The sequence below is a fragment of the Aquarana catesbeiana genome, linkage group LG01 (genome assembly GCF_042186555.1).
Source record: "Aquarana catesbeiana isolate 2022-GZ linkage group LG01, ASM4218655v1, whole genome shotgun sequence".
NCBI lineage: Eukaryota > Metazoa > Chordata > Amphibia > Anura > Ranidae > Aquarana > Aquarana catesbeiana.
Genome location: NC_133324.1, coordinates 720,605,108 through 720,631,826, shown reverse-complemented (window position 1 = coordinate 720,631,826; position 26,719 = coordinate 720,605,108). Strand labels below are relative to the sequence as shown.

General features: G+C 45.5%; 1 protein-coding gene across 1 annotated transcript in view; it reads left to right on the top strand.

The window, feature by feature from the left end:
* The window catches only part of MGAT4D (MGAT4 family member D), a 242,233-nt gene that overhangs the window by 35,223 nt on the left and 180,291 nt on the right, over positions 1 to 26,719 (top strand). Inside the window, exon 3 of the mRNA XM_073604110.1 lies at positions 22,468 to 22,629. Coding sequence (XP_073460211.1) covers positions 22,468 to 22,629 — 162 coding nt within the window. The remainder of the gene's footprint in view (positions 1 to 22,467; positions 22,630 to 26,719) is intronic.

Below are 26,719 nucleotides of genomic sequence, written 5' to 3'. Positions count from 1 at the left end.
GACTGTAGGCAAGACACACTTGTCTTTGTACTCCTCACCTGGTTGCTGCCACACACGCTTGACACCATCTGAACCAAATAAGTTTATCTTGGTCTCGTCAGACCAAAGGACATGGTTCCAGTAATCCATGTCCTTAGTCTACTTGTCTTCAGCAAACTGTTTGTGGGCTTTTTTGTGCATCATCTTTAGAAGAGGCCTCCTTCTGGGACAGCAGCCATGCAGACCAATTTCATGCAGTGTGCAGCGTATGTTCTAAGCGCTCTCCTTCTCCCAGCGCTGGGAGAGGCAGCCCACGCTCGCCAGCCCTCATTTTCCACTCCCAATATTCGAGTAGGCGAGTGGGGAAAATTTGAGGGCTGTTATATGGTATTCAAGAATGTGGAGTGAGGCATAATATGTTGATATATTTCCTTGTCAAAAAGGTTTATTGACTGCACAATAAAATGAAAGTCCATTGGTTACATGTACAAGGATGTATAAACCTAAGCTCTTTGTTAAACAATAAAACAAATTATATATATATATAGGTAACAGTATGTTATTGTTTGCATTAAACTTCATCACATATATTTAATATGTTGATATATTTCAACACAGTATTTGTATTGTATGGAGGTGACAATACATTTAGAACAGATGAGCGTCCCTGGAGTTTCCGCTGTCTGGCTGAAATGCATTACTTGGCTGCTAATAAGACTTTGTGTCACAAAGGGATATATAGAAACCATTATGTTTATGGATTGCCATAATGGGAAGCCTGAAAGCACTTAACAAAATTAGCAGTCCACAATTTACTTCAAATACATAGAAACAGTATTTCATATTCACTTGTATGTTCTTTTTTACTTCTTTCAAATTTGAGATGTCTCCTTCATGAGCTGCACACATTAAAACATTTATGGGCCAGAATGAAATTACTAAGGGTATGTGAAGGTCACTAGACAGAGCACACTACGGGATTCCTAACAGCATTAAAGGCACTATTATAGAAACATTGTATTCTGATAAATGCGTGTGGTAAAAACATGTTTTGATAGAAGTATGTGCATTCCTTTTTTAATTACATGTGCCTTTTTTATTTGTATCTTTTTCAACATTTGCATGAAGAGTAAAGCATAATTAAAGCCCAAAAAATGTAATATACTGTGGTTTACCAATTCTTACATGTGGTGACTGCTTTAGTTTTCTGTTTTTTAAGTTTTTCTTACCACCAGGTGATTTGGCCAGTACCAAACTTTCTGTTGTAGTGTGGCGCCTCTATCTATGGAGGAGCAACAGAGACACCCTTGGAGAAAGTGTCACGTGGACTAGTAGATTTGAATAGATTTTATTTAAGATGAACTAATTAAAGCCTAACTTCAGATTAGATTAGTTTAAAATAAAGGAAAATAAAACCTTCTAAAAACCAATGGAAATACATAGCCACATAGTAGGCAAGGTTGAATCAAGTAGTCCAATAGTCCGTCCAGTTGAACCGGTGTATGTGTGTTAATGTTGATAATCATTTCCCATATCCCTGTATGTTTTTTAAAGCTGAGTTCTGCCAAAAAAAAATAAAATAAAAGTCAGTAGCTACAAATAAGGACACTTACCTGTCCAGGGCGCCTGGGATTTCCTGACCTGAAGCCGACCTGTCCCTCTGGCTCCCAGGTGGAGGTGCCGGCATCTTCACTAAGGGAATCAGGAAGTGAAGCCTTGCGATGCCTTGCGGTTTCACAGCCTGGTTCCCTATTGCACATGTGCGAGTCGTGCTGCATGTCCTAAATGTTCCCTGCTGTCTCCTGGGACCTGTCTCCCAGAAGACAGCGGGGGGATCGAGGAGGGGCCGGACATGATGTAGATCACCACAAATTCTGTGGCGATCTATCGCCGGAAGTGGGAGCAAATACCTGTATTATCTGCTCCCCCCTCTCCCTGAAAGGGGGTGGGGGGGTTGCTTGGAGTAGTTCCATTTTTGGGTGGAACTCAGCTTTAACCACTTCAGCCCCGGAAGGATTTACCCCCTTCCTAACCAGAGCACTTTTTATGATTCGGCACTGCGTCGCTTTAACGGACAATTGCGCGGTCGTGTGACGTGGCTCCGAAACAAAATTGACGTCCTTTTTTTCCCACAAATATATAGCTTTCTTTTGGTGGTATTTGATCACCTCTGCGATTTTTATTTTTTGCGCTATAAACAAAATAAGAGCAACAATTTTGAAAGAAACGCATTATTTTTTTACCTTTCTTTTTTTTTTTTTTAATTAAACAAATCAGCATTACCATACAAGATAAGTTAGTACATTCAATGCAGAGAGGATAATGACAGTAAGATCTACCTTCAACCTGTAGCCACTGTTTCTCAGGTATTCCAGTTGTGCAGATGTTAGAAATATCACCTAACAATACACATTATTGCATTATAGTATTATACCATCTTAGATAATATTATGTAAATAACCAATATTTGATCCAGCCTGGTAGGGAAGGGTGGGCGAGGAGGGACGGGGGGGGGGGGGGAAGGGATGAGGGGGAACGGGCACAAGGGGAATAGACATGAGATATAAGATGACCTCCAATGTGTTTCACATCATGGTTATGGGGTAGGGGGTTCAGGGTCCCCAGAGGCGTCCACCCAAGAGGACCAGATTTTATCAAACTTCCCTGGACATTGCCTACTTTCATATGTCATTCTATACAGGGGAAGTACCATGTTCACCGACCCTCTCCACGAGGCCAGAGTAGGAGGCTCTGCTGGTTTCCATCTCAGTAAGATTTCACGCCTAGCATAATATAATGCGAAGGTAAGACACAATTTACTATACCTGTCTCCCTCAACATTATCCAAATGGCTGAGCAATAGTATCTGAGGATCCTCCGGTAAATTTAGACCTGTGACATTGCTCAGTGTGAAGGCCACTGCTGACCAAAAGGGTCGGAGTTTGGGACAAGACCAGACCATGTGCCAGAAGGTGCCTACCTCCTTTCTGCATCTCTGACAATTGGGATCTCTTTGATGGTAAATCTCTGTGGGGTGAAGTACGCTCTGTGTAGGAACTTAAATTGTATGAACCTATCTTTTGCCGCAATCATGGAAGGAATGTAGGAGATTAGACACTCCTTCCATTCCTCCTCGTCCAAGGAAGGAATATCAACCCTCCACTTTTCCCATGTCTTAGTTAATTTGGTATCGTACTCTACTGTAAGGTATAGGTATAATGTTGAGAGTGGCTTCCCCATCACACTGGAAATCAAGAGTCATTCAATGGAATCTGGTTCCAAAATGAGGGGGGCAGGGAACTGGGCTTCCAAGGCGTGCTTCAGCTGCCAGTACCTGAATTGGAAGGAGGATGGGATAGCAAATGATTGCCTCAGGGCCAGGAAAGTCATAAGCCTGCCGTCCTGAACTATGTTTTAATGTAAGGATACCCTTTTTTGCCCATAGAGAGGGGTCCGGGATACTGTGGAAGTGAGGGAGTACAGGGTTACCCCATAGGGGCATATGAGGTGAAATGTGATTAGGTTTCCCGTATATCTTCCTAGCCTCCTGCCAGACCCTCACAGTGGTTCGCATCGGAGTTGTCATGGATGGGCTAGCCCTAAGTCCTCGAAACGGAAGATTGCTCAGGGCAGCAAAGGAATCCAGAATGGCTGCTTCCAGAGTGACCGCTGGATTCTGTGTGGGCTGGGAGAACCACCACCGAATCGTGACCAGAACAGCTGCCCAATAATAAATTTGAAAATTCGGTAGTGCCAGTCCCCCCCCTGAAAGTGGGAGGTATAAGATCTGCTTGGCCACCCTGGGTGGCCTCCCAGCCCAGACAAAGTGTGTCAGCAGACTCTCCAACCTTCGGAAAAAAGCCCTAGGGATGTGTATGGGTGTGTTGCGGAAAAAATATAAATATTTGGGGAGGTAAATCATTTTTAGCAGATTTACTCTGCCAACCGGGGTCAATGGAAGGGAACGCCAAGCAGCACACCTAGCCGTTAACTGTGTCATGAGCGGCCGCAAATTGTTGTCCATGTAGTCCTGGACTTTACCACTAATTTTAATCCCCAGGTACTTGAAATCATCTACCCATTTAAGCTGCGGGTGTGGAACTCTAGGAGTCGAGGGATGGAGCGGGAAAAGAACCGACTTGTCCTAATTAATGCGAATCTCCGAATACCCGCCGAATCGGTTAATCAGACTTAGTGCAGTCTGTAAAGAGGACGACGCATCCGCTAAGTAGAGCAGAGCGTCGTCCACATACAGCAATATCTTCTCCTCGATTGGGTCTACCTGGAGCCCCCTTACATCGGGATCGGCCCTCAGCAATATAGCCAGGGGCTCCATCGCCAGAGCAAATAGGCCCGGGGAGAGGGGACACCCATGTCTCGTGCCCCGAAATAATTTAAACTTCTCTGATAGGCATCCATTGGTACAAATTCTGTCTGAGGGGGCATGATCTAGCATGCGGAGCCACTTCATGAAACCCGGGCCAAACCCGAATCGCGAGAGCACTTCCCATAAGTAGCCCCACTCGACGGAGTCAAAAGCCTTCTCCGCGTCGAGTGAGGCCACCGTTCCCTTGGTTGTCTCGTCTGCCCTGTCTATGTGAGTATGAAGGCATCTAATATTAATGTCTGTACCTCTCCCGGGCATGAAGCCTGTTTGGTCCCTGTGGATCAGAGCAGTAATGACCAAGTTAAGCCTATTGGCCAATACTTTTGCCAGTACTTTTGCATCCACATTCAGGAGGGATATGGGGCGATACGAGGAGCATAATGTAGGGTCTTTCCCCAGTTTGGGGATCACCACTATAATCGCTTCACTCATTGTGTTCGGGAGTTTCTCGAGGCGCATCGATGCAGAGAAGAGGCCCTGAAGTTTATCAACTAGTTCTGTAGCATATTGTTTGTAAAACTCCACAGGGATGCCATTGGGTCCCGGTGTCTTCCCTGTCTGCATTGATTTAAGTGCCTGGAGTATCTCTAAGGACGTAATTGGGGCGTCAAGCTAGTCACGATACGTTACTGTAAGGGTTGGGATATCAATGTCATCTAGGTATGCTACCAGATCCTCTCCTCTATAGTCTGCCCTGGACGTGTAGAGGGATTCGTAAAATTCCGCAAAACAGCAATTGATCTCTTCCTGTGTGTGGAGTATCTGTCCCGAGGGGTCCCTGATATGGGAGATGCTCATCCCCCCGCCTGCTCCCTGGAGAGCCAGGCCAACAGACGGCCTGCCCTCTCCCCCTGCTCAAATATCCGTTGGGATTGAGGTAACATTTTTCTTCTGGGTAAGAGAAGTATGAAGACGGACCACCTCCCTCGTCATAAGTTGTAATTGTGAATAGTGCATAGGGTCTCCGGTACAAACAAAAAGAACCTCTGCACTACTCGCCTCCCTCTCAGCCTTTACCAAGTCTGCCTTATGCTCTCTGTGAACTCTGGCTCTGATGGTCTGGTAATGTCCCCTCGTCGTGGCCTTAAAGGCGTCCCACACAACTGTGGGGTCAGCCGAGCCCACATTTACCGCCCAGAAGTCAAGCAACTCCGTTCTGAATTTGGAGTCCACAGCAGTGTCTGAAATCCAAAATCTAGAGAGCCTCCATATCTTGTCTACAGAGCCCAGGGAAAGGTCCAATGACAACAAGGGTGCGTGATCGGAGATTCCTTTAGGCAATATTTGTATGTCTGTGACCCGGCTTCCTGTGAAGACCAAGTCTATCCCTGAAAATGTTCTGTGAGAGGCTGAGTGGCATGTGTATGCCCTGGTCTGGGGGTGTCGCCACCTCCAGACATCAGTCAGGCCATAGGTGTCCTCCGACTCAGTCAACCCAGGGCAATTATGTCCCGCAGGTGTTAGTCTGTCAAGATCCGGGTCAGGGACCAGATTAAAATCACCCAGTATGATATTATTGTCAGATGCAAAGTCGGCTATCCTGCTGGTGATCTGATTGAGCACCAGCAAGGAAGCCGGAGGGGGCAAGTATAAGCACACAATGGTCCACGTTAGAGAGTATATTTTAGCATGAATGATAACATATCGCCCATCAGGGTCCAGGGCCAAATCCAGAAGCCGGAAAGGAAGAGATTTCAGTATCAGGATAGTAACACCCCTGGAGAAGCTGGAGTGCGTAGAGTGGTAGAGGCCAGAACCCTACTTCCTATTAGGTGCGTTTCTTGGAGCACACATATGTGGGTTATAAGCTTTAATGAATTGGAACACCAGGGAACGCTTGACCGGGGAGTTCAGTCCCCTGGTGTTCCAGGAGATGATATTAAGGGAGGACATAGTTACTAAGAATGATTAGGCTCAATATAGGTCACGGCTCCTGAGTTGGACCCCCGGACCCATAACGGACACAACTGAAAACAGCGCAATGCTAATGAGTCAATTATTTCAGTACAATTATAAAACAAAAACAAAAAAATTATCAAACAGATATAGGAGCCCAATAACCAACGTAAATTAAACTAGCCCCGTTAGGGGAACTTTCCCCACCCCCGACCCCCCCCAAACTGAGGCGGGTTTCAATCCCGAACCGATTCAGCTCGCCGGCTGCAACAGGGGGTCCGTGGAAGAGGCGAGCCTAACCCCCCCGAGACTTCACACGGGGGGGGTGGGGTGTAAGCAGCAGTTCAAACGACCTTCCAAATGTGAGATCTCCGCTATTGGACTATAATAGGCTGTGAGGTACTGAAAGTCAAACAGAGGGAAGTAAACCACATTGCGACCCCACAGTAAAGTCGATCCAGCATTAGGAGGATACATAGAACAAGAACTTCAGTGCTCCTCAAGGGAGGAAGCAGGTGTAAAGGAGCTTCATATCTCAACAGTCTCCTGACCTTATTCTTTGGCAGGGGCATTAACTTAGAATTTCCTGATAGGGATATTTATCTGTCCCCCTCAAGTCCGCACATACCATGGGTTTGAACTGGGCACAACCTGTGCAACGAAACTGAGTCATCCATGGGGCAGTTCGTGTGATACCTCAGACCTGGGCCCAGGTTGTTGTGAGTAAACAATGAAGAGGTCATGCGGCACATACCGATTAGGCGATCAGCGGATCTGCGGTAGCGAGTCCAGCCAGGCAGAGTCCTCTCTAGGTGTGCTGAAGAATCGAGTTGTCTCGCCGTCCTGTACTCTCAGGCGAGCAGGGAAGAGTACACTGTAGCGAATGCTGCATGATCTCAGTGCCGCTTTAACTTGGTCGAAAGATTTCCGGAGTTTCTGGGTCTCCACCGAGTAATCAGGGAAAATCATCAACTTAGTGTTCTGGAATCTGAGGTCCCCAACATTTCTAGAGGCGCGGAGAACTTCATCTCTGTCTCTGAAGTTGAGGAGACGGAGAATGAAGGTGCGGGGAGGGGATCCAGGAGGCCCCGGCTTCGGCGGGATGTGGAGTGCCCTCTCGACCATGTAGTAGGGTGACCAACGGGCCTCGGGTAGAAGGTCACGCAACAAGCCCCCTATGAAGGAGGTAGGATTGTTTCCCTCCGCCCCCTCTGGTAAACCGATAATACGAAGATTATTGCGCCGGTTTCTGTTCTCCGCATCTTCGGCTCTGTATTCTAGGGCCTTGACTTTGGTTTGAAGCGTACGGAGTGTTGCTCCATGTTCTTCCATGGTGTCTTCAGTGTAACTCAGTCTTTGCTCCGTCTCAGTAACTCGCGACCTGAGTTTGTCTATATCTTGGCGGATTAGACCCATATCCAGCTGAACAGCTTCAATTTTTGTAGTTAACGTGGATTGGCAAGTGGCGATGGCCGCCATGACGTCCACCAGCCAGGGGGGACGAGAGTCATCTGACTCTGAGGCTCGTCTGCGAGGCTCTATGGGCACTGCGTGTGATGTGAGCCTCCGGAGTGGGACAGGTGGGCGTCTGAGGGGAGTCCGACTGAGGTGGAAAGGTCAACCTTTTGCCCCCTTTACTGTATTTTGCGCTGGAGTTCCTGCGCCTCATTCAGCTGTCTGGGGCCCTGATCTGGGCAATATTCAGTAGCTGGCTGTGGGAACCTGTCCGTGGGGTCAAGGGAATTCAGACAGTAGGTGCAGTGCATGTATCCCCCAGACAGTATTGCCCCTCACCTGCGATTTAGTGTAGTGCGGGAGCAGTCCTCCTCAAACATCCACAGGCCTACAGGAGTATTCAACCTGGCCACAGCCTGTCACATCCGGGATGTCAGGGGTGGGGATGCTTCAGGGCTTGTTCCGCTTTCAAGGCAGCGATCTCCAGCCGTCTCAGGGCCCCTTCTTCCAGGCCAGTGGGGTCAGGCACTCTCCCGGCCGGTCCGGCGGCTTCGGGCCCTCAGGAAAGGCCATGGCTGCGGCCTAGCTGTTCATAGGGGGAGGATGAGAGCAGACCGGAACTCTGCTTATGGCCAAACCAGGGCCAGCCGTTTAGCCCCCACCCGTGGTCCGTAGCGGGCTGTGAGAGTCATCGGCAGAGCCAATCACGCCAGGGATCCTCCAACTCGCGTCGCGGCCCGCCAGGAGAGGCCGTGGCCTAGTAACTCGAGGTAGGCCGGGAACGTCCGTTGGGGCGCCGATTGCGGCCCAAGCACAAAAATTCTCCTCTCCCATCAGCAGTCGGGAGGTCCCCGGATCCCCCCCGGTCAGCAGGGATGTGTTTGGAGTGGGTTTGATGTTGATGGATCCGGATTAATGTTGCGGATTTGCGGAGCTCTCTAAAAAGCAGCCGCTCACAGCGCCATCTTTGCCACGCCCCCATTTTTTACTTTTTGCTATAATAAATATCCCCAAAAAATATATTAAACGTTTTTTTTCCTCAGTTTAGGCCGATACGTATTCTTCTACATATTTTTGGTAAAAAAAAAAAAAAATCGCAATAAGCATTTATTTTGGTTTGCGCAAAAGTTATAGCGTTTACAAAATAGGGGATAGTTTTATGGCATTTTTAATTTTTTTTTTTTACTAGTTTTGGCGGCGACTAGCGATTTTTATTGTGACTGCGACATTATGGCGCACACATCGGACATTTTTGACACATTTTTGGGACCATTGTCATTTATATAGCAATCAGTGCTATAAAAATGCATTGATTCCTGTATAAATTACACTGGCAGTGAACGGGTTAACCACTAGGGGGCGGGGAGGGGTTAAGTATGTCCTAGGGGAGTGATTCTAACTGTCAGGGGGATGGGGCAGTGTGTGTGACGTCACTGATCTCTGCTCCGATGACAGGGAGCAGAGATCGAGTGACACTGTCACAACGGCATCTCCCCGTTTGTCCTCTCCGTGAGGCGACCGCGGGTATGCCCGCGGCGATCGAGTCCTCGGGACCCGCGACCCGACTCACAGAGATCGCGGCAGGCCCGCGTGGCGGCAAATTCAAAGTAACGTACGGGTACGTTACTTTGCGCAGCCGTGACATTCTGCCGACGTATATATATCAACAGGAGCCGGTCGGGAACCGTTTAAGATACACATCCAAAAGTCTTTTTAAAAATAGCAATACTCCCTGCTGACACCACCACTTGTGGAAGAGAGTTCCACTTTCTTACCGTCCTGACAGTAAAAAAACCCTACGCAGTTTAAGGTTAAACCGCTTCTTCTCTTACACTCCCTGTGATTGAATAGCTTTTTTCCTATGTTGGGATCATCATTGAGGTATTTGTATACCACTATCATACCACCTCTCAAGCATCTTTTCTCCAGCGAGATAAAATTTAGTGCTTGTAGTCGTACCTCGTACTTGAGGTCCTCCAGTCCCCTTATTAATTTGGTTGCCCTTCTTTGGACTCGCTCCAGCACATACCTTCTAAAGACTGGTGTCCAGAGCTGGACGGAAAACTCCAGATTTGACTGGACCAGAGTTTTATAAAGTGGCAGGATTATAGTTTTATCTCTGGAGTATATCCCTTTTTTTTATGCACGCTAATATTCTGCCGGCTATGGTAGCTGAAGCTTGACATTGCATGCTATTGCACAGTCTGTCTTCCACTAGGACCCCAGATCTTTCTCCATCCTTGACTCCCCCAGAGGTTCTGCCCTCCGTGAGTAGTTTTGCATTTATGTTCTTATTCCCCAAGTGCATTATTTTACATTTCTCCACATTAAACCTCATTTGCCATGTAGTTGCCCACTCCATTTTTTTTTTTTTTATTCAGGTCTTTCTGTAAAATTTTCTATATTTTGATGTGAAGTTATTGCCCTGCTTCATTTTCTATCGTCCGCAAAAACTAAGATTGAGCTATGTACCCCTTCATCTGTCATTTATGAAGTATGTGGTATACTGTATGTGGTGTGGTATTTCTATTGGTTTTTGTAATGTGTTGTCTTTTTTTTTTTCCTTTATTTTAATCTAATCTGGAGTTAGGTTTTAATTGTTTTGTCTTAAATAAAATCCATTCACATCTACTAGTCCATGTGACACTTTTTGCAAGGTTGTCTCTCTGTTGCTCCTCAATAGATAGAGGCACACACTACAACAGAAAGTTTGGTACTGACCAAATCACCTGTTGGAAATTAAAATTCTAAAAACAGAAAAATAAACTAGTCACCACATCTAAGAATTGGTAAACCACAGTATATTACTTTCTTTTTCATACATCATGGGACACAGAGTTAGGCTAATATTCATTACCTGCTAGGTTATACTCAGGGCCGGACTGGCCTACCGGGATACCGGGAAATATCCCGGTAGGCCGCCTGCCTTGGGGCTGCTTTGAGCTTCGGCAATGCTGGGAAAAGTGAGGCTGAATTCACAGGCACAGGCTGCAATGGTGGGCACAGTGAGGCTGAATGCAGGGGCACAGGCTTCAATGGTGGGCACAGTGAGGCTGCAATGGTGGGCACAGTGAGGCTGCAATGGTGGGCACAGTGAGGATGAATTCACTGGCACAGGCTGCCATGGTGGGCACAGTGAGGCTGAATGCACGGGCACAGGCTGCAATGATGGGCACAGTGAGGCTGAATTCACAGGCACAAGCTGAATGCATGGGCACAGTGAGGCTGCAATGGTGGGCACACTGATGCTGCATTCACGGGCACAGTGAGGATGCAATGGTGGGCACAGTGAGGCTGAATTCACGGGCACAAGCTGAATGCACGGGCACAGTGAGGCTGCAATGGTGGGCACACTGATGCTGCATTCACGGGCACAGTGAGGATGCAATAGTGGGCACAGTGAGGCTGAATTCACGGGCACAAGCTGAATGCACGGGCACAGTGAGGCTGCAATGCTGGGAAAAGTGAGGCTGAATTCACGGGCACAGGCTGCAATGGCGGGCACAGTGAGGCTGCAATGGCGGGCACAGTGAGGCTGCAATGGCGGGCACAGTGAGGATGAATTCATGGGCACAGGCTGCAATGGTGGGCACAGTGAGGCTGAATTTACGGGCACAAGCTGAATGCATGGGCACAGTGAGTACTTAATCTCCAGGTGAATGGACACTGGTAGACCAAAGGTCTTCAGACAGAAAGTGATAGCCTATATAACCCCTCCTATACAGGAAGCACTTCAGTTTTTTACCAGTGTCTGCAAGGTGGATGGCACGGTTGTTTGAGCTCTCTGAGCTTCAGGTCTCTAGTCCGACAAACGGTTCTTAAATGAATGAAGGGATTGACAGATCGGATCCATTTGACACAGGCTTTATATGCTTAGATAAATGGTACCCTAGCCTTGCAAAAAAGATTCAAGATCCTGCAAGGTTTTGCCTGTAATGTAGCCTCCGGGAGCTGGACCCTGCGAAGTTGAATCCTGGACACTACAGAGCCAAGGCATTCCTGCAGGGTGCTGTACAGGTCCAAGGGAGTGGACCCTAAACACGAAAAGGCTACCCAGTCCCTGAAGGTCCTCAAGTAGCAGGAACCCGCCGTGAAGGGTGAAGATTGGGCTCTTAGTTCCTGAGCTGAAGTGAAGTAAGTGAAACCCCTTTATTATTAATAATAATAATACTATTATTATTATTATTATTATGGGGTGTCTCAGTGATTGTAACAATCAGTCAAGCTAGCTAGAGGCTGGACACCTGTGTGTGGTGACCATACGGGGGAGTTTCTGGGCTAGCTTTGGGTGTTTGCAAAGTGTACCTTTTTTCCTTGTCTGGCTGTTTTTTTGGTGCGCTATTTCGCCTTGGTTCGGCATGGCGCACGTGCATTGACAAAAGCTCAGCTGGGCTCAGCAGTTTGGCGCCATGGTGTACGTGGCTTCACCGCCGTAGCCTTTATCTGGGCGCACTAAGATTCGCATCATACGCGAATAAGGCCCTGCCTGTTCGCCGGGACCGCGCACGCATGCGCAGAAAGTACCGGCGCACAGCCAGCTTTTTTAAGCTGTGTATGCCAAACATGCGGTGCTAGCAGAAGCCAGCTGTGGGACACAGAGCAGGCACTTGCAGCGGTTCATTTCTCCTTACCCGGGTCACATGAGTCGCCAGGTGTTGCTTGGCAGGCTTGTTACATAGGGGCTTGGTGAGCCCTATTAAAGGGCCTCCCTTCTGAGGTGTGTTAATACTACACCCAGGTACTCCCTTTTTGTGGCTAGTAAATGTCTTCAAAAAAGAGGAACGGGACTAACACTACAGGAAAGGGCACACATATGTCATCAGTGGTTCCCAATTAATCTACTTGTATCCCCTGAAGGACCAGAGGCTTCCGGGCAATCTGAGCCGCTCCGCCTATCTGGGATTGTGCCTACAGTCAATGCTGCTGCTTCACCCTTTATCACTAAGGATGAACTGTCCTCAGCCCTAGCCGGGTTAGAGCACAGGATTGCTGGCATGATTGCCTCCATTCCGCAGGGTGGCAAGAAGCGTGACAGATCCCTCCCTGGAGCCTCCTAGTCTGGAGCAGGAATGGGTCGAGGATAGGAAAGAGCTTAAAGCTCAGGATTCTGTGGAGGGCCTGATGGATGCGTCTGCATGTGAGCAATCTGGACAAGTAGATATCCAGTTGATGTCTGCCTCCCCAGTCACAGAGGCTTTTGATCCTGACTCTTACCAAAATGGTTTATTCTGCCTTTAAGTTGCCTCTTGCAGAGGTTACTGAGCCTCTCTGGTCCTCTTTGGGATCCCTGAGGCCTCCTCAGGCCACACAGGCTTTCCCCTTTCACCCTCTGTTGGAACAGGCGGTGCATGCTGATTGGGAACATCCTGACAGGATTTTTGTTCCTCCTAAGAGGTTTTGCCTTTTATATCCCATGGATGAAAAGTTTAAGAAGTGGAGTATGTCAGCTGTAGATGCAGCAGTCTCTTCCTTAAACAAGAACTTGACTTGTCCAGTAGATAACGCACAGGGCTTGAAAGACCCAGTTGACAATTGGAGTCATTATTAAGGGCTTCCTTTTCTTTGGCCAATTCAGCTATTCAGCCAGCTGTTGCAGCAATTGGTATCTGCCAGTCCGTAAAGGATCAGATCAGACGGCCTGACAGGCCTAACCAGGAGAATGATCTGCCTGAGAATAAGGTAGATATTCCTCGAGCGCTATGTGTTTTGCTGTTGACGCCTTAAAGGATTCAATACATCAGGTTTCTCGTTTGGCTCTTTTGTCTGTACATATGCGCAGACTTTTGTGGCTTAAGAACTGGTCAACTGAGCTTCCTAGTAAGAAGTTTATTGTCAGGTTTCCCCTTTCATGGGGAATGTTTATTTTGTGATCATTTGGACAAATATATCCAAAAGATTTCCGGAGGGAAGAGTTCTCTACTTCCTGTGAAGTAAAGCACCAGACGTCCCTCGTTTAAAACCTCAGGGACTGCTTCCTCAAATGTCGCAGCACCAAGGCAGTTCCACTGCCAACAGGGCGCTAGGGCCAGGGGCAAGCCGCAAGGCCAGGGCCAGAAAAAGCCCTGGGTCCAAAATTTTTCTAAACCCAGCACCAAGCCCTCCTTTTTGAGGGGATGCCCCCACTCCGTTGGGTGGTGGGGAAGGCTGCTGCACTTTGCGGACATTTGGAGAACATTAGTTCAGGACAAGTGGGTCACCTCAACTATATCCCGCTGTTACAAGCTGGAGTTGCGGGGTGGTTCCCCCTTAGAGGTTTTAAAAATCCAGCATTCTCTCGGATCCTCCAAAAAGAGACTTATTGCTTCAGGCACTACATCATTTAGTGCATCAAGTAGTGATTGTAGAGGTTCCTGTACCCGAAAGGGGTGCAGGGTTTTACTCGAACCTAATTACGGTTCAAAAACAAATGGGGACAGAAGGCCCATTTTGGACCTAAGATCCCTGAACCAGTATCTACTGTACCAGTCCTTTCGGATGGTGTCTGTCCGCACAGTAGTAGCCTCACTCCAGTTGGGAGTCTTTCTAGCCTCCATCGATATAAAGGACGCATATTTACAAGTACCTATCTTTCAGCCTCATTGTAGGTTATTGCAATTTGCAGCAGCGGAACGTTATTTTCAGTTTGTGACTCTACCCTTCGGGCTTGCTACAGCTCCACGGGTCTTCACAAAGGTCCTAGCACCAGTACTGGGCCTTTTTAAGGGCCCAAGGGATCCTGCTGCTCGGGTATCACTCGCTACAGGCTCTAAAACAGAGCATAACATGCACAGTGTGGTATTTGGAAAGCTTAGGCTGGATAATAAATGCCGAAAAAGTCAACCTTGAGACCAGCTCAAAGCCTAAAGTATTTAGCTCTGATCCTAAATACGGTCCAAGCAAGAATATTCTTGCCACCCGCAAGGATCTGTGCCCTGAAGGATCAGGTGCGTCAGATAAGGGGCACCAGACAACCCTCCATTCGGTTCTGTATGAGTTTTCCAGGGATGATGGTATCCTTCTTCGAGGAAGTGCCCTATGCCCAGTTCCATTCCAGGCCTCTACAACAAGACCTCTTTTTGGCTTGGAACAGGAGAGGACAAGCTCTGGATTATCCAATGTTCTTATCTTCTCGGGCACGCTTAAGCCTAAACTGGTGGTTGCAGGATTAGAACCTGCAAAAAGGAAGATCCTCCCTCCCGGTAACTTGGAGAATACTGACTACAGATGCCAGTCTCTCAGGCCGGGGAGCGACCCTAGAAGGGCTCACAGGAAGAAATGGTCAAGGACAGAACAGATCTTGCCCATCAATGTCCTTTTATTACGGACAGTACATCTAGCCCTACGGTCCTGGAAGGCAGAGCTTCACAACTACCCTATCGGGGTGTCAGTCTGACAATGCCACCACAGTGGTCTATATAAACCACCAAGGCGGTACCAGGAGTCGTTCAGCTCTAGCCTGGGCAGAGGGACATGTGCCAATTTTATCGGCAGTCCATATCCCGGGGGTAGACAACTGGAAGGCAGATTATCTCAACCGCCAGCAGATCTGCCCGGGGGAATGGTCCCTACACCCAGGGGTGTTCCAGGAAATTTGCCAATGTTTGGGATGGCCAGGCTACTGGCATTCAGGTTCAACAACAAGCTAGAGCAGTTTGTGTCCCGAACAAGAGATCCTCTGGCAATCGGAGTAGCTGCTCTGATAGTTCCATGGAGCCAGTACTCCCTGGTTTATGCTTTCCCTCCAATCCCTCTCCTTCCACATTTGTTGCGCAGGATTCGGAGAGAGAGAGTTCCAGTCATTCTGGTGGCACCAGCCTGGCCCAGAAGGCCCTGGTTCCCGGAGATTGTGAGACTGACAATAGACGGGCCATGTGCGCTTCCACGTTGCCCAGATCGACTGTCTCAAGGTCCTATATTCCACCCCAATTTACAGTCTCTAACTTTGACGGCATGGCTATTGAAGCCGGGGTGTTAAAGGACTGTGGCATCTCAGGACCAGTGGTGTCTACCCTAGTGAATGCTAGAAAAGCTGTCACTAGGAAGATCTATCATAAGGTCTGCAAGACTTATATTGCTTGGTGTTAGACCAAAAAATGGCATCATTAGAAATATGGGATTGGGAGAATTCTCTTTTCTACAGTCAGCTGTGGAAATCAAATTGGCTTTGAGTACAATCCAGAGGTCATGTTTCGGCCCTATCAGTATTCTTCCAAAGGCCTTTAGCCTCTCATTCACTGATCCAAACCTTTATGCAAGGGGCAACTCTCTTGCTTCCCCCCATTAGGTCACCTATGTGTCCTTGGGACTTGAACTTGGTGCTGTCTGTTACAGAAATAATCATTTTGAGACTGTGGAAGAAATTCCATTAGACTTGTTGTCACGCAAGCTGGCCTTCCTGATGGCCATCACCTGGGCTAGAAGGGTGTCGGAGTTGGCGGCCCTTTAGTGCAGGGAACCATACTGGATCCTTCACCACGACAGGGTTGTGTTATGACCTGTTCCATCCTTTTTGCCAAAAAATCAGGACATTATTTTGCTTTCTTTTTTCTCTCAGCATTGTTCGATGAAAGAGTGACGACTGCATTCTTTGGACGTTGTCCTGGCAGTCGAGGTTTATTTGTATAGATCTGCGGAGATCCGAGGATCAGACTTTTTTTTTTTTTTTTTTTTTTTTTACCAAAAGGACCCAAGAAGGGGCAGGCAGCTTCCTAAAGCTTCCATTGCCAATTGGGTCCGTCAATTGGTCATTCAGGCATATGGTCTGAAACGTTAAGCTCCTTCCTTTAGGGTGAGAGCTCATTCTACCAGGGGTGTAGGAACCTCCTGGGCTCTTTACCATCGGGTATCTGTGGCTCAGATTTGTAAGGCTGCTACCTGGTCTTCAGTGCATATGTTCACAAAATTTTATCAAGTGGATGTTTGAGCATCCGAGGATTCTGCGGGCTGCCGTATAAGGTCTGATGGCTATTGTTTGGCAGGGTGTTTCCCTCCCCTCAAGGCTATTGCTCTGGGACATCCCAGCAGATAATGAATTTTGGCCTAACTCTGTGTTCCATGATGTATGAAAAAAAATAGGATTTTTTTCGTCATACTTGCCTGTAAAATCATTTTCTTTGAGTACATCATGGGGCACAGAGGTCCCTCCCCTCTTTTTGAGGATTCAGTGTTTGCTACAAAACTGAAGTACTTCCTGTATGGGAGGGGTTAAATAAGGGATCCCTTCCTGTCTAAAGACCTTTTGGTCTACCAGTGTCCATTCACCTGGAGATGATATATAACCCAGCAGGTAATGAATATTAGCCTAAGGGTCCTTTCACGCGGGACGGATCCGAAATGATCTGCCCCATGAACATCCGCTTGCTCAGCTGTGCAGCGACGGACCTGTCACAGTGCCGCTCTCCCCTATGGGGGATCGGATGACGACGGACCGTAGAGTCCGTCGTCACCCGATCCGATCCGAAAACGGTTGGAAAAGTAGGTTTTTCCTCCGTTACACTTTTTCGGATTGGAGCAGGTCAGATGTCAGCGGACATGTCACCGCTGACATCCGACGCTCCATAGATGTCTATGGAGTGTCCGTTCAGGTCCGCCTAAAAAACTGACAGGCGGACCTGAATGGATCGTTCATCTGAAAGAGGCCTAACTCTGTGTCCCATTATGTACACAAAGAAAAGGATTATGCAGGTACAGTATCTCACAAAAGTGAGTACACCCCTCACATTTTTGTAAATATTTTATTATTTCTTTTCATGTGACAACACATGAAGCAGAGCATGATCCCCTCCCTTCGGAGACTGGGCCGCAGGGCAGTATTCCAACATAATAATGACCCCAAAGATGACCACTGCCTTGCTAAAGAAGCTGAGCGTAAAGGTGATGGACTGGCCAAGCATGTCTCCAGACCTAAACCCTATTGAGTATCTGCGGGGCATCCTCAAACGGCAAGTGGAGCACAAGGTCTTTAACATCCCCCAGCTCTGTGATGTTGTCATGGAGGAGTGGAAGAGGACTCCAGTGTCAACCTGTGAAGCTCTGGTGAACCATGCCCAAGGGGATTGAGGCAGTGCTGGAAAATTAATGGTGGCCACTCAAAATATTAACACTTTGGGTCCAATTTGGACATTTTTACTTTGTTGCCAGTGGTTTAGACATTAATGGTTGTGTGTTGAGTTATTTTGAGGGGACAGCAAACTTGCACTGTTATACAAGCTGTACACTTGCAACTTTACATTGTAGCAAAGTGTCATTTCTTCAGTGTTGTCACATGAAAAGATCTAATAAAATATTTACAAAAATGTGAGGGGGGGCAGGGCCACAGCTCTGTGTCTGAATGGACACAGGGAGCGGTGACTCGGCTTGGGTGCCCCCATAGCAAGCTGCTTGCTGTGGGGGCACTCAACAGAGGGGGGGGGCAGGAGCACCAAAGAGGGACCCCAGAAGAGGAGGATCTGAGCTGCTCTGTTCAAAACCACTACACAGAGCAGGTAAGTATGACATGTTTGTGGCCGGGGTATGCCCCGATGGCCCTGTTTTGTACTGCCAAAGAAAATTTTCAATAAAGAGAAATTTAAAACAAAAAAAAGTATGACATGTTTTATGTTTAACTAAAAAAAAAACCGAGACTTTACAATCATCTTTAATCTTCATGTAAACGTTGTAAAAGATACAAATAAAGGCACATGAAATGAAAAAGAATGCACATACTGCTTTTTGGTTTCTTTGTATTAGATGTGCACTGAATGGAATTTTTGGTACCCGAACTGAAAATTCAGGATGCACTTGGACGAAAATGAAAAATTCCAGTTTTAAAAAAATATAATATGTTTATGTAATATATAATTGTATTATATTTGACTTTTTAATCAATATCATGAATATGAGGTTCTTGTTGGCCTCTATCGGCACCTTTTAGCAAAAGAAAAGCTTAACGAATCCTATTGTACTGGTCCTATGTACTGGTCCCTTTCACTTCTGTTGTGTTAAAAATCTTGCTTGCTACATTTTTGGTCAGTTAAAAAAATGCACCTCCCCGTTGAAATGCATTACAAACGCAGCAAGAACGCATCAATAACACACTCGTGTTATGCTTTTGATGTGGTTTTTGAGTCACACGACCTATGAAAAACTCCTCATAAGCACAGTAAAATCGCTGCAAAATCTGCGCCGTTAATTGCACCTTTTTCTCTATTGGCAAAATGCAGAAAAACGCAGTTTTCAGCCAATATGTTTTGGCCGCCCAAATTTCGGTGTATCTCTACTTTGTATGTATGGATTACATGGGATGTTGCTGACGTGGTAAAAATTTGTGTCAATAGCACCTTTTAGAAAAATATTTACCTAGAAAAATGGGGACGTGTGCAATACTTATTTTACCCGCTATATATGGATTGGTAAAATGCAATATATTTTTGCTTTTGGGTTTAAATAACGATGTCATTTTAAGAATGTGACAATGACTTGGCTTGGGACTAGAGACAGAAAGTCCTGGAAAAAGAAACTAGAAAAAATTTGGGGGGGGGGGGGAGTGCAACTTAAATATTTTTTTTTGTTTTTTTTTTCTGGAAAAAATTGAAACAAAAGTGTGGAATATGTTCTTTTAAAATGATAAATATATCTATGACACTGTATTCAAACCTATATAACACGAAGACCTTAACAAAAGATTTATTGCACATTCTCTCAGCTGAAGACAAGTAAATCCTGAAATGAAATTCAAGTAACCCTACTTCTCAGTGCAGTTCTCGAACAAGAGGAATATGCATTTCTGTCACTAGGGGGCACTGCAGGGGAAAAGCTTAGCTTGCGGACTCCATCTTGTACCTCCTACAGTTTGGGTGATTGTTGGGATACAGTAGATAATCATTTCTGTCCTACACCTTAATTGACAGGTAAGAGGGTACATTTGTCTGACAGATTAGTTTTATCTTTAAAGCCTTTAAATGACTCCTATTAACCAGTTCCTGACCGGCGCATGCCAATGTACGTCGGCAGAATGGCACGGCTGGGCAAATGGGCGTACCCGTACATTCCTTTGAATTTGCCGCTGTGCCACTGCATGCGTGCGCGCGCACCGGCCGGGAGCACCGTGAGTCGGGTCGCGGGTCCCGCGGACTCGGTCACAGCGGGGATACCCGCGATCGCCTCACGGAGAGGACGAACGGGGAGATGCTAAAGTAAACAAGCATCTCCCTGTTCTGCCTAGTGACAGTGTCACTGATCTCTGCTCCCTGTGATTGGGAGCAGAGATCAGTGACTTGTCACATGTAGCCACGCCCCCCACAGTTAGTAACACATCCCTAGTACATACTTAACCCCTCCCTAGCCCCCTAGTGGTTAACCCCTTCACTGCCAGTGTCATTTACACAGGAATCGGTGCATTTGTAGAACACTGATTGCTGTATAAATGACAATGGTCCCAAAAATGTGTCAAAATTGTCCGACGTGTCCGCCATAATGTCGCACTCACAATAAAAATTGCTGATCGCCGCCATTACTAGTAAAAAAAAATTTAATAATAAAAATCCCATAAAACTACTTATTGCGAATTTTTTTTACCAAAAATATGAAGAATAGGTATCGGCCTAAACTGAGGAAAAAAAATGTTTTTTGAAATATTTTTTGGGGATATTTATTATAGCAAAAAGTTAAAAAATGCGTTTTTTTTTTTCAAAATTGTCACTATTTTTTTGTTTATAGCGCAAAAAATTAAAAACCGCAGAGATGATCAAATACCACCAAAAGAAAGCTCTATTTGTGAGGAAAAAAGGACGTCAATTTTGTTTGGGAGCCAAATCGCACGACCGCGCAATTGTCAGTTAAAACGACGCAGTGCCGAATCTCAAAAAACGCACTGGTCAGGAAGAGGGTAAATTCTTCCGGTGCTGAAGTGGTTAATGTTATCCACCATCATAACATAATAGTCTTGTTAGTAAATTGTTTTTTCTTTTCCTCCTCTCAGTAAAATGGTGATACCAACATCTAGTGCAGTGTTTCTCAATTCCATTCCTCAAGGCGCCCCAACAGATCATGTTTTCAAGATTTCCCTCAGATGAAACAGCTGTGGTATTTACTAAGACAGTGAAACTGATCAAATCACCTGTGCAAAATGGAGAGCTTGAAAACATGACCTGTTGGGACGCCTTGAGGACTGGAGTTAAGGAACACTGATCTAGTATTTGGAAACATTTCCACCGTGAAATTTTTGCTGAGAGCAAAGCTGCAATTTGCAAATATTGTGAGAAAGATTCCAAATGCTACAAGGATGACAAAACACATCCTGGCATGTCAGGGGTGCCCTAAAGAAATTAAAATATACTTTATGGAATGAAATGATGAGGACTATAATGTAAGTGAGAGTAGCTATTCTTTCCAGAGCTCTTATTCCAGAAACGCTCTTTCTGCTGCTTCTGGATCATCACAAGGGTGTAAATTTACTAAAACTGGTGCACTCAGAATCTGGTGCAGCTGTGTATGGTAGCCAATCAGCTTCTAACCTCAGATTATTCAATTTAAGCTTTGGCAATAAAACCCTGGAAGCTGATTGCTTTCTATGCAGAAGTGAGCCTGATTTTGCGATCTCCAGCTTTAGTAAATAAACCCCATAGTGTTTCTTCACCAGCATCGGCAACTCATGTATCGTTGAAATGTTCTTCACATAGTCAGTCCTTGTTATTACAATTGTAATTTAAAAATATAATTTGCAAAAGCAGTTTAGTTTATTTACTGAATAAGCTGTACTTTTATTTCAAGCATAATATATTTATATACACTGCATTTCACCTTCCCAGTGTAACAAAATGACTTTCAATTTGTGGTTTATGCCAACTGTTGTCACTCGCTTTTTACTGGCCAGTTTGACCTGCATACAGATGTGGTTCAAATTATAAAAGCATGTGAAATTTAAAACAAAATTATTTCATATAATGAATGCAAGCGTTTATATGTATTACCGATTTACTGTTATCACAACACTAATTTTTGTGGTAGTGGTTCTGTATTAAATATGTTCTATATTATACATAGAAGAGTAATTGAAGAGTATGGATGCTATTCTGAGTCTTTGAAGGCTGGTAGATGTTTAGACTTTTTCATATGAAATCAGTATGTGATAAAGTTCTTAGGGCTCCTTCACACAGATGTGTCCGTGTACGGAGCCCGCTCTGCTCAGCGGGGGATCGCTCCGTGGATCCCCGCTGAGCAGGCAGATGACCGGTCCATCCCTGCACACTGGGACGGACCTGTCAGAGCGCCGCAAACCTCCTATGGGGGATGGCGAAAACTGATGGAAAAGTAGGTTTTTCCGCCGTTACACTTTTTGGATCAGAGCGGGTCGGATGTCAGCGGACATGTCACTGCTGATATCTGACGCTCCATAGAGGTCTATGGAGGGTCCGTTGAGGTCCGCCTAAAAAACTGACAGGCGGACCTGAACGGATCGTTCGTGTGAAAGAGCCTTAAATGTTGGCATACACACTTGTAGACACAGTGAGATGCCTGCTTAGTAATCTCATTGAAACCCTCTGCTTCTTCCTTTCAACCTAATATGACTAACTTTCTAAAGCATTACATTGGTATAGTATTTCATGAGAGTAAATATCTAAAGTTCTGTTACAATCTGAGAACTTTGTCATCTTTTTTTTTAAAGTGATTTTGAATGAATTTTTCTGACACAGTTGGAGTTTTAGGTTACGTGACTGTTTAAATCGGGGCAACCAGTAATGTGGTAACCAGAGTATGCTCGCTTATTGTAGTTTTCCTCTCTTCTTTTACAGAGTATGGAACAGACACATATGAAAAGCAGTTTCTAGAACTCCAGCGAAGACTATTTCACGCAGAGCAAGAGAACCGCAAAAGATCTCAAGATCTGAGTGCTGTTTTAGATGAAATTAAGCGTGCGGTCGCAGAGAAGAGGAATGCATTTGAAAATCACACAGGTATTAATGATCTTTGAAAAATTAAACCTTATATGGAACATTTTGATACATTAATCCAAGTCACATCTGTGGATCTTAATTACCTGAAGACTGTCCCAAGTGCTAGTAAGATCATAGTATGAGTACAGAGATTGCTCAGGAATTCATAGGAGAAATAAGGCTTTCAGCTTCTCATTAACTTACATCTCCTATATAGCAGTGCTTTTAGTTTTAAAAGTGTATTGCCTGTTGCCTGGCAGTAGATGTCCGAGATTATGAGAAGTGGATGTACCGTATATACTCGAGTATAGGACGATCTGAATATAAGCCGAGGCCCCTAATTCACCACAAAAAACTGTGAAAAACGTATTGACCTGAGTATAAGCCAAGGGTGAGAAATGCAGCAGCTACTGTAAGTGGAAAAGAGGGTCAACAATGCCCATCTGCAGCTGCATACCTCCCTGTGTCCTGTGCATACCTCCCTGTGTCCTGTGCATACCTCCCTGTGTCCTGTGCATACCTCCCTGTGTCCTGTGCATACCTCCCTGTGTCCTGTGCATACCTCCCTGTGTCCTGTGCATACCTCCCTGTGTCCTGTGCATACCTCCCTGTGTCCTGTGCATACCTCCCTGTGTCTATTGCATACCTCCCTGTGTCTATTGCATACCTCCCTGTGTCTATTGCATACCTCCCTGTGTCCTGTGCATGCCTACCTGCGCAGATCTGCCTACTTCACTGTGTCCTGTGTATACCTACCTGTGCCGATCTGCATCCTTTCTGTGTCCTGTGCATGCCTCCTGTGCCAATCTGCATCCCTCCTGTGCCGCTCTGCATCTGCAACCGATCAGCGTGTCATAAAAACATACAGCGGCCATTCCAGTGTTCAAAAGCCGCGCCTCCTCCTCGTCTGTGATAGGCCGAACACTGACCGCTGTGAAATTGACTGTTCTGCCTATCACGGACATCCGCTCATCCTCATACCACGGACGAGGATGAGAAGATGTCTGTGATAGGCTGAACACTGACTGCTGGGAAATTAAATGTTCTGCCTATCACAGATGAGGAGGAGGCGCGGCTTTTGAACACTGGAATGGCCGCCGTATGTTTTTATGACACGCTGGCTGCCATCTGTCTGCATGGCACGCTGATTAGGTAGGCAGACGGCGGTGACTCGAGTATAAGCCGAAAAAAAAGGTCTGAAAATCTCAGCTTATACTCAAGTATATACGATACATTAAGACCATAATGCATGGAAAGCTTATCAAAGCACGTGAGGGTTTTATCTTGTTGGACTCTTATATGTAAATATATACTGAAGCTTATCTACAGAGTGTATAGAAGCACTAGCTATGTGTCACTTCCAGGTTGTTGGACATGAAAGGGCAAGGCTGTCAACTTGTTATACATGAGTTAGGCCTGATTCACACCTACACAGGTTGCAGTTTGCATATTCCACATGCATTTTTTGTTTTTCAATACATGTATTTGATCCATTGAAGTCTATGGAACCAAAAACCCTCAAAGTCCCTGGCCCTTTCCATAAAATGCACAGATGTGAACGTGACCCATAGGATGCTATGTTAAATGTACTGTAGTGTGTTTCTGCAAAACTGAAAATGCACTAAAAAATGCATAGGTGTGAACCAGGCCTTAGATAGTGCTAGTAGCCTCCCCATGTCAGTACAAGTCCTGTGGGAATTATGGCAGCTTGTGCCCTAAGAAAGGATGGGACATTTTAGAGGCAGAGAAGTAAAAGCTCAAATGCCGGTAAAGGCAGCTTTTTTTGGAGCTGCAGTGTGAATGAGCCCTAATGGGGGGCAGTACTGAAAATGCTCTACAGTGGCTTCCAGGAGTCCTTGAATATTACAACAGGGTTCGTCAGATAAATGTCAAAACAAAACAGTTGACAGAATTAAAATGACAAATGTTCATTGTGAAAAATAGTATCTTGGTTGTAGGTTACCTTGCCTTTTAACATGCATTTTTTTTTTAGAGAACAGGTAATACTACTATTAACAGGAATCAGTATATTGCTGATCAGTAGAAATTCATGATATTGTAATTGGCAGCCTTAAAGCATGCCTCTATGCCCATCATTTCCAGCTCTTACCATTAACCTATCATTAAGCAGGCCATATTTCGAACTCTGCATGGACAGGCTGAATGTACCAAGTTTATAGATCAACCTGGGTACAACCAGCATGCTGGATTTTACCTGCGATTATCACTAGCGGCTGCTATATCCGCTAGCGATAATCACGGTCTTCTCCCGGCAGTGACAATGTAGCCTATTCTTTACAATGTGTCTGTGCACACAGGAACATAAACAAACGCTGAATATTCCTCAGTAAAAAAAAAAAATATAGGAAAATCTGCATTCCCGGTCAATATTTTGCACCGGTGAGCGCAAATATGAATGAAATTTCCCTAGGAAGGTATTGTGCGCATGAATGCGCAAATACTTGCATTGATACGCGCAAAACAAACACCTGGAATTACAAGAAAAGCAGAAGCTCTAACATCAGTACCGTGTGCAGGAGGCCTTAACAATGTTAAAGCGGGATTCCGGCCCTAAAAAAAAAAAAAAAAAAAAATTAAAAGTCAGCAGCTACAAACACTGTAGCTGCTGACTTTAAATAAGTACTACCTGTCCTGGGTGCCAGCGATGTCGGCCGCCCGAGGCCGACCCGTCCCTCGGCTCTTGGGTCCCGGCACCGCCATCCTAGGTAAGGGAAACAGGCAGTGGAGCCTTGCGGCTTCACTGCCAGTTTCCTACTGAACACGCGCAAGCGGCGCTCTGTGAATGGCCCCGTGGTGTTCTGGGAACACACACACAGTTCCCAGAAGACAACGGGGCCGCTCACCGAGGAGCAGAACACGCCGCGGAATAGGCAGATTAGGAAGACTGTCAGCAACAAGGGATTAGGTAAGTTTAAAAAATTTGTTTTTTTTTTAGGATTTTTGGTGAATTTTTTTTTTTCAGGGTGGCCCTCCACTTTAAGTAATGCTTGCATCTGAACTGGTCACTCACATGACTTCTATGGCACTCATGCCTCTCAACAGCCAGGCAGATGAAATGTATGCATGTCTGGTCTTCCTTGGCATTTTATACCTGAACAGTCTGAACCATACTTACTACGGTGCTAAAGGAGCTTACTCTGTTCTATGCTGAGTTAGTGTTCTGCAAGTCCTTACGATGTGGTGAAGGAAGTAGGTACAGACAAAACATTGTGACTACAATTTTTAGCTTCTCTTACATTGTAAGGAATATTTAATTGGTTGTTTTAATTATTTCAGCAGCCCCTTATTTTAAAGCACCCTGCTTATTGTACCAGAGATTTTTTTTCTTCAGCTGCTTTAAACCGTGTTTTGCAAACTTTGGTCAATAGTGTACCACTATCAAAACATTTACAATGTCTGTCTTTAACTTGAGCTATTGGAAATTATCCACCTACAGTGGCAGAATCCAGTCGGAACATTGTCTTTTTCTAAATAGCCACTGGAAAAACTACTCATAGAACTGGTTTTATTATGCTCCCTGGGCATTTACCTCTAGAATAAGTATGTTCTGGCACAGTTCATTTTGCATCAAAGTTCTAGGGTGCCCCAAGTATAGTAGGCAAAGCCTAAGGCCAGCCAGTGGCGTCCTTGTTTTTAACTGCTTTCTGTATCCATAAAACATTTCCTTTTACTGTACAGTCTCTCCTATTAAGGGGTTAGGGGTAATGTCCCTGGTATAAGCACAAAGCAATAAAAACTGACAATTGTGAATTGGTATAAAGATAATGGACTCCCAAAATTCCCAGCTGATATGTTGTACATATACAAGTGCATGTCAAAAAATTTGAATATCATCAAAAAAAAGTTAATTTCAGTAATTCAATTTAAAAAGTGAAACTCCATATTATGTAGATTCATTACACATAGAGTGATATATTTCGAGCATTTCTTTCTTTTAATTTTGATTATGGCTTACAGCTACTTAAAACCCAAAAATCTGTATCTCAGAAAATTAGAATATTACATAAGATCAATAAAAAAAGGATTTTTAATACAGACATGTTGGATTACTGAAAAATATGTCCATGTACAGTATAGTATGCGCTCAATA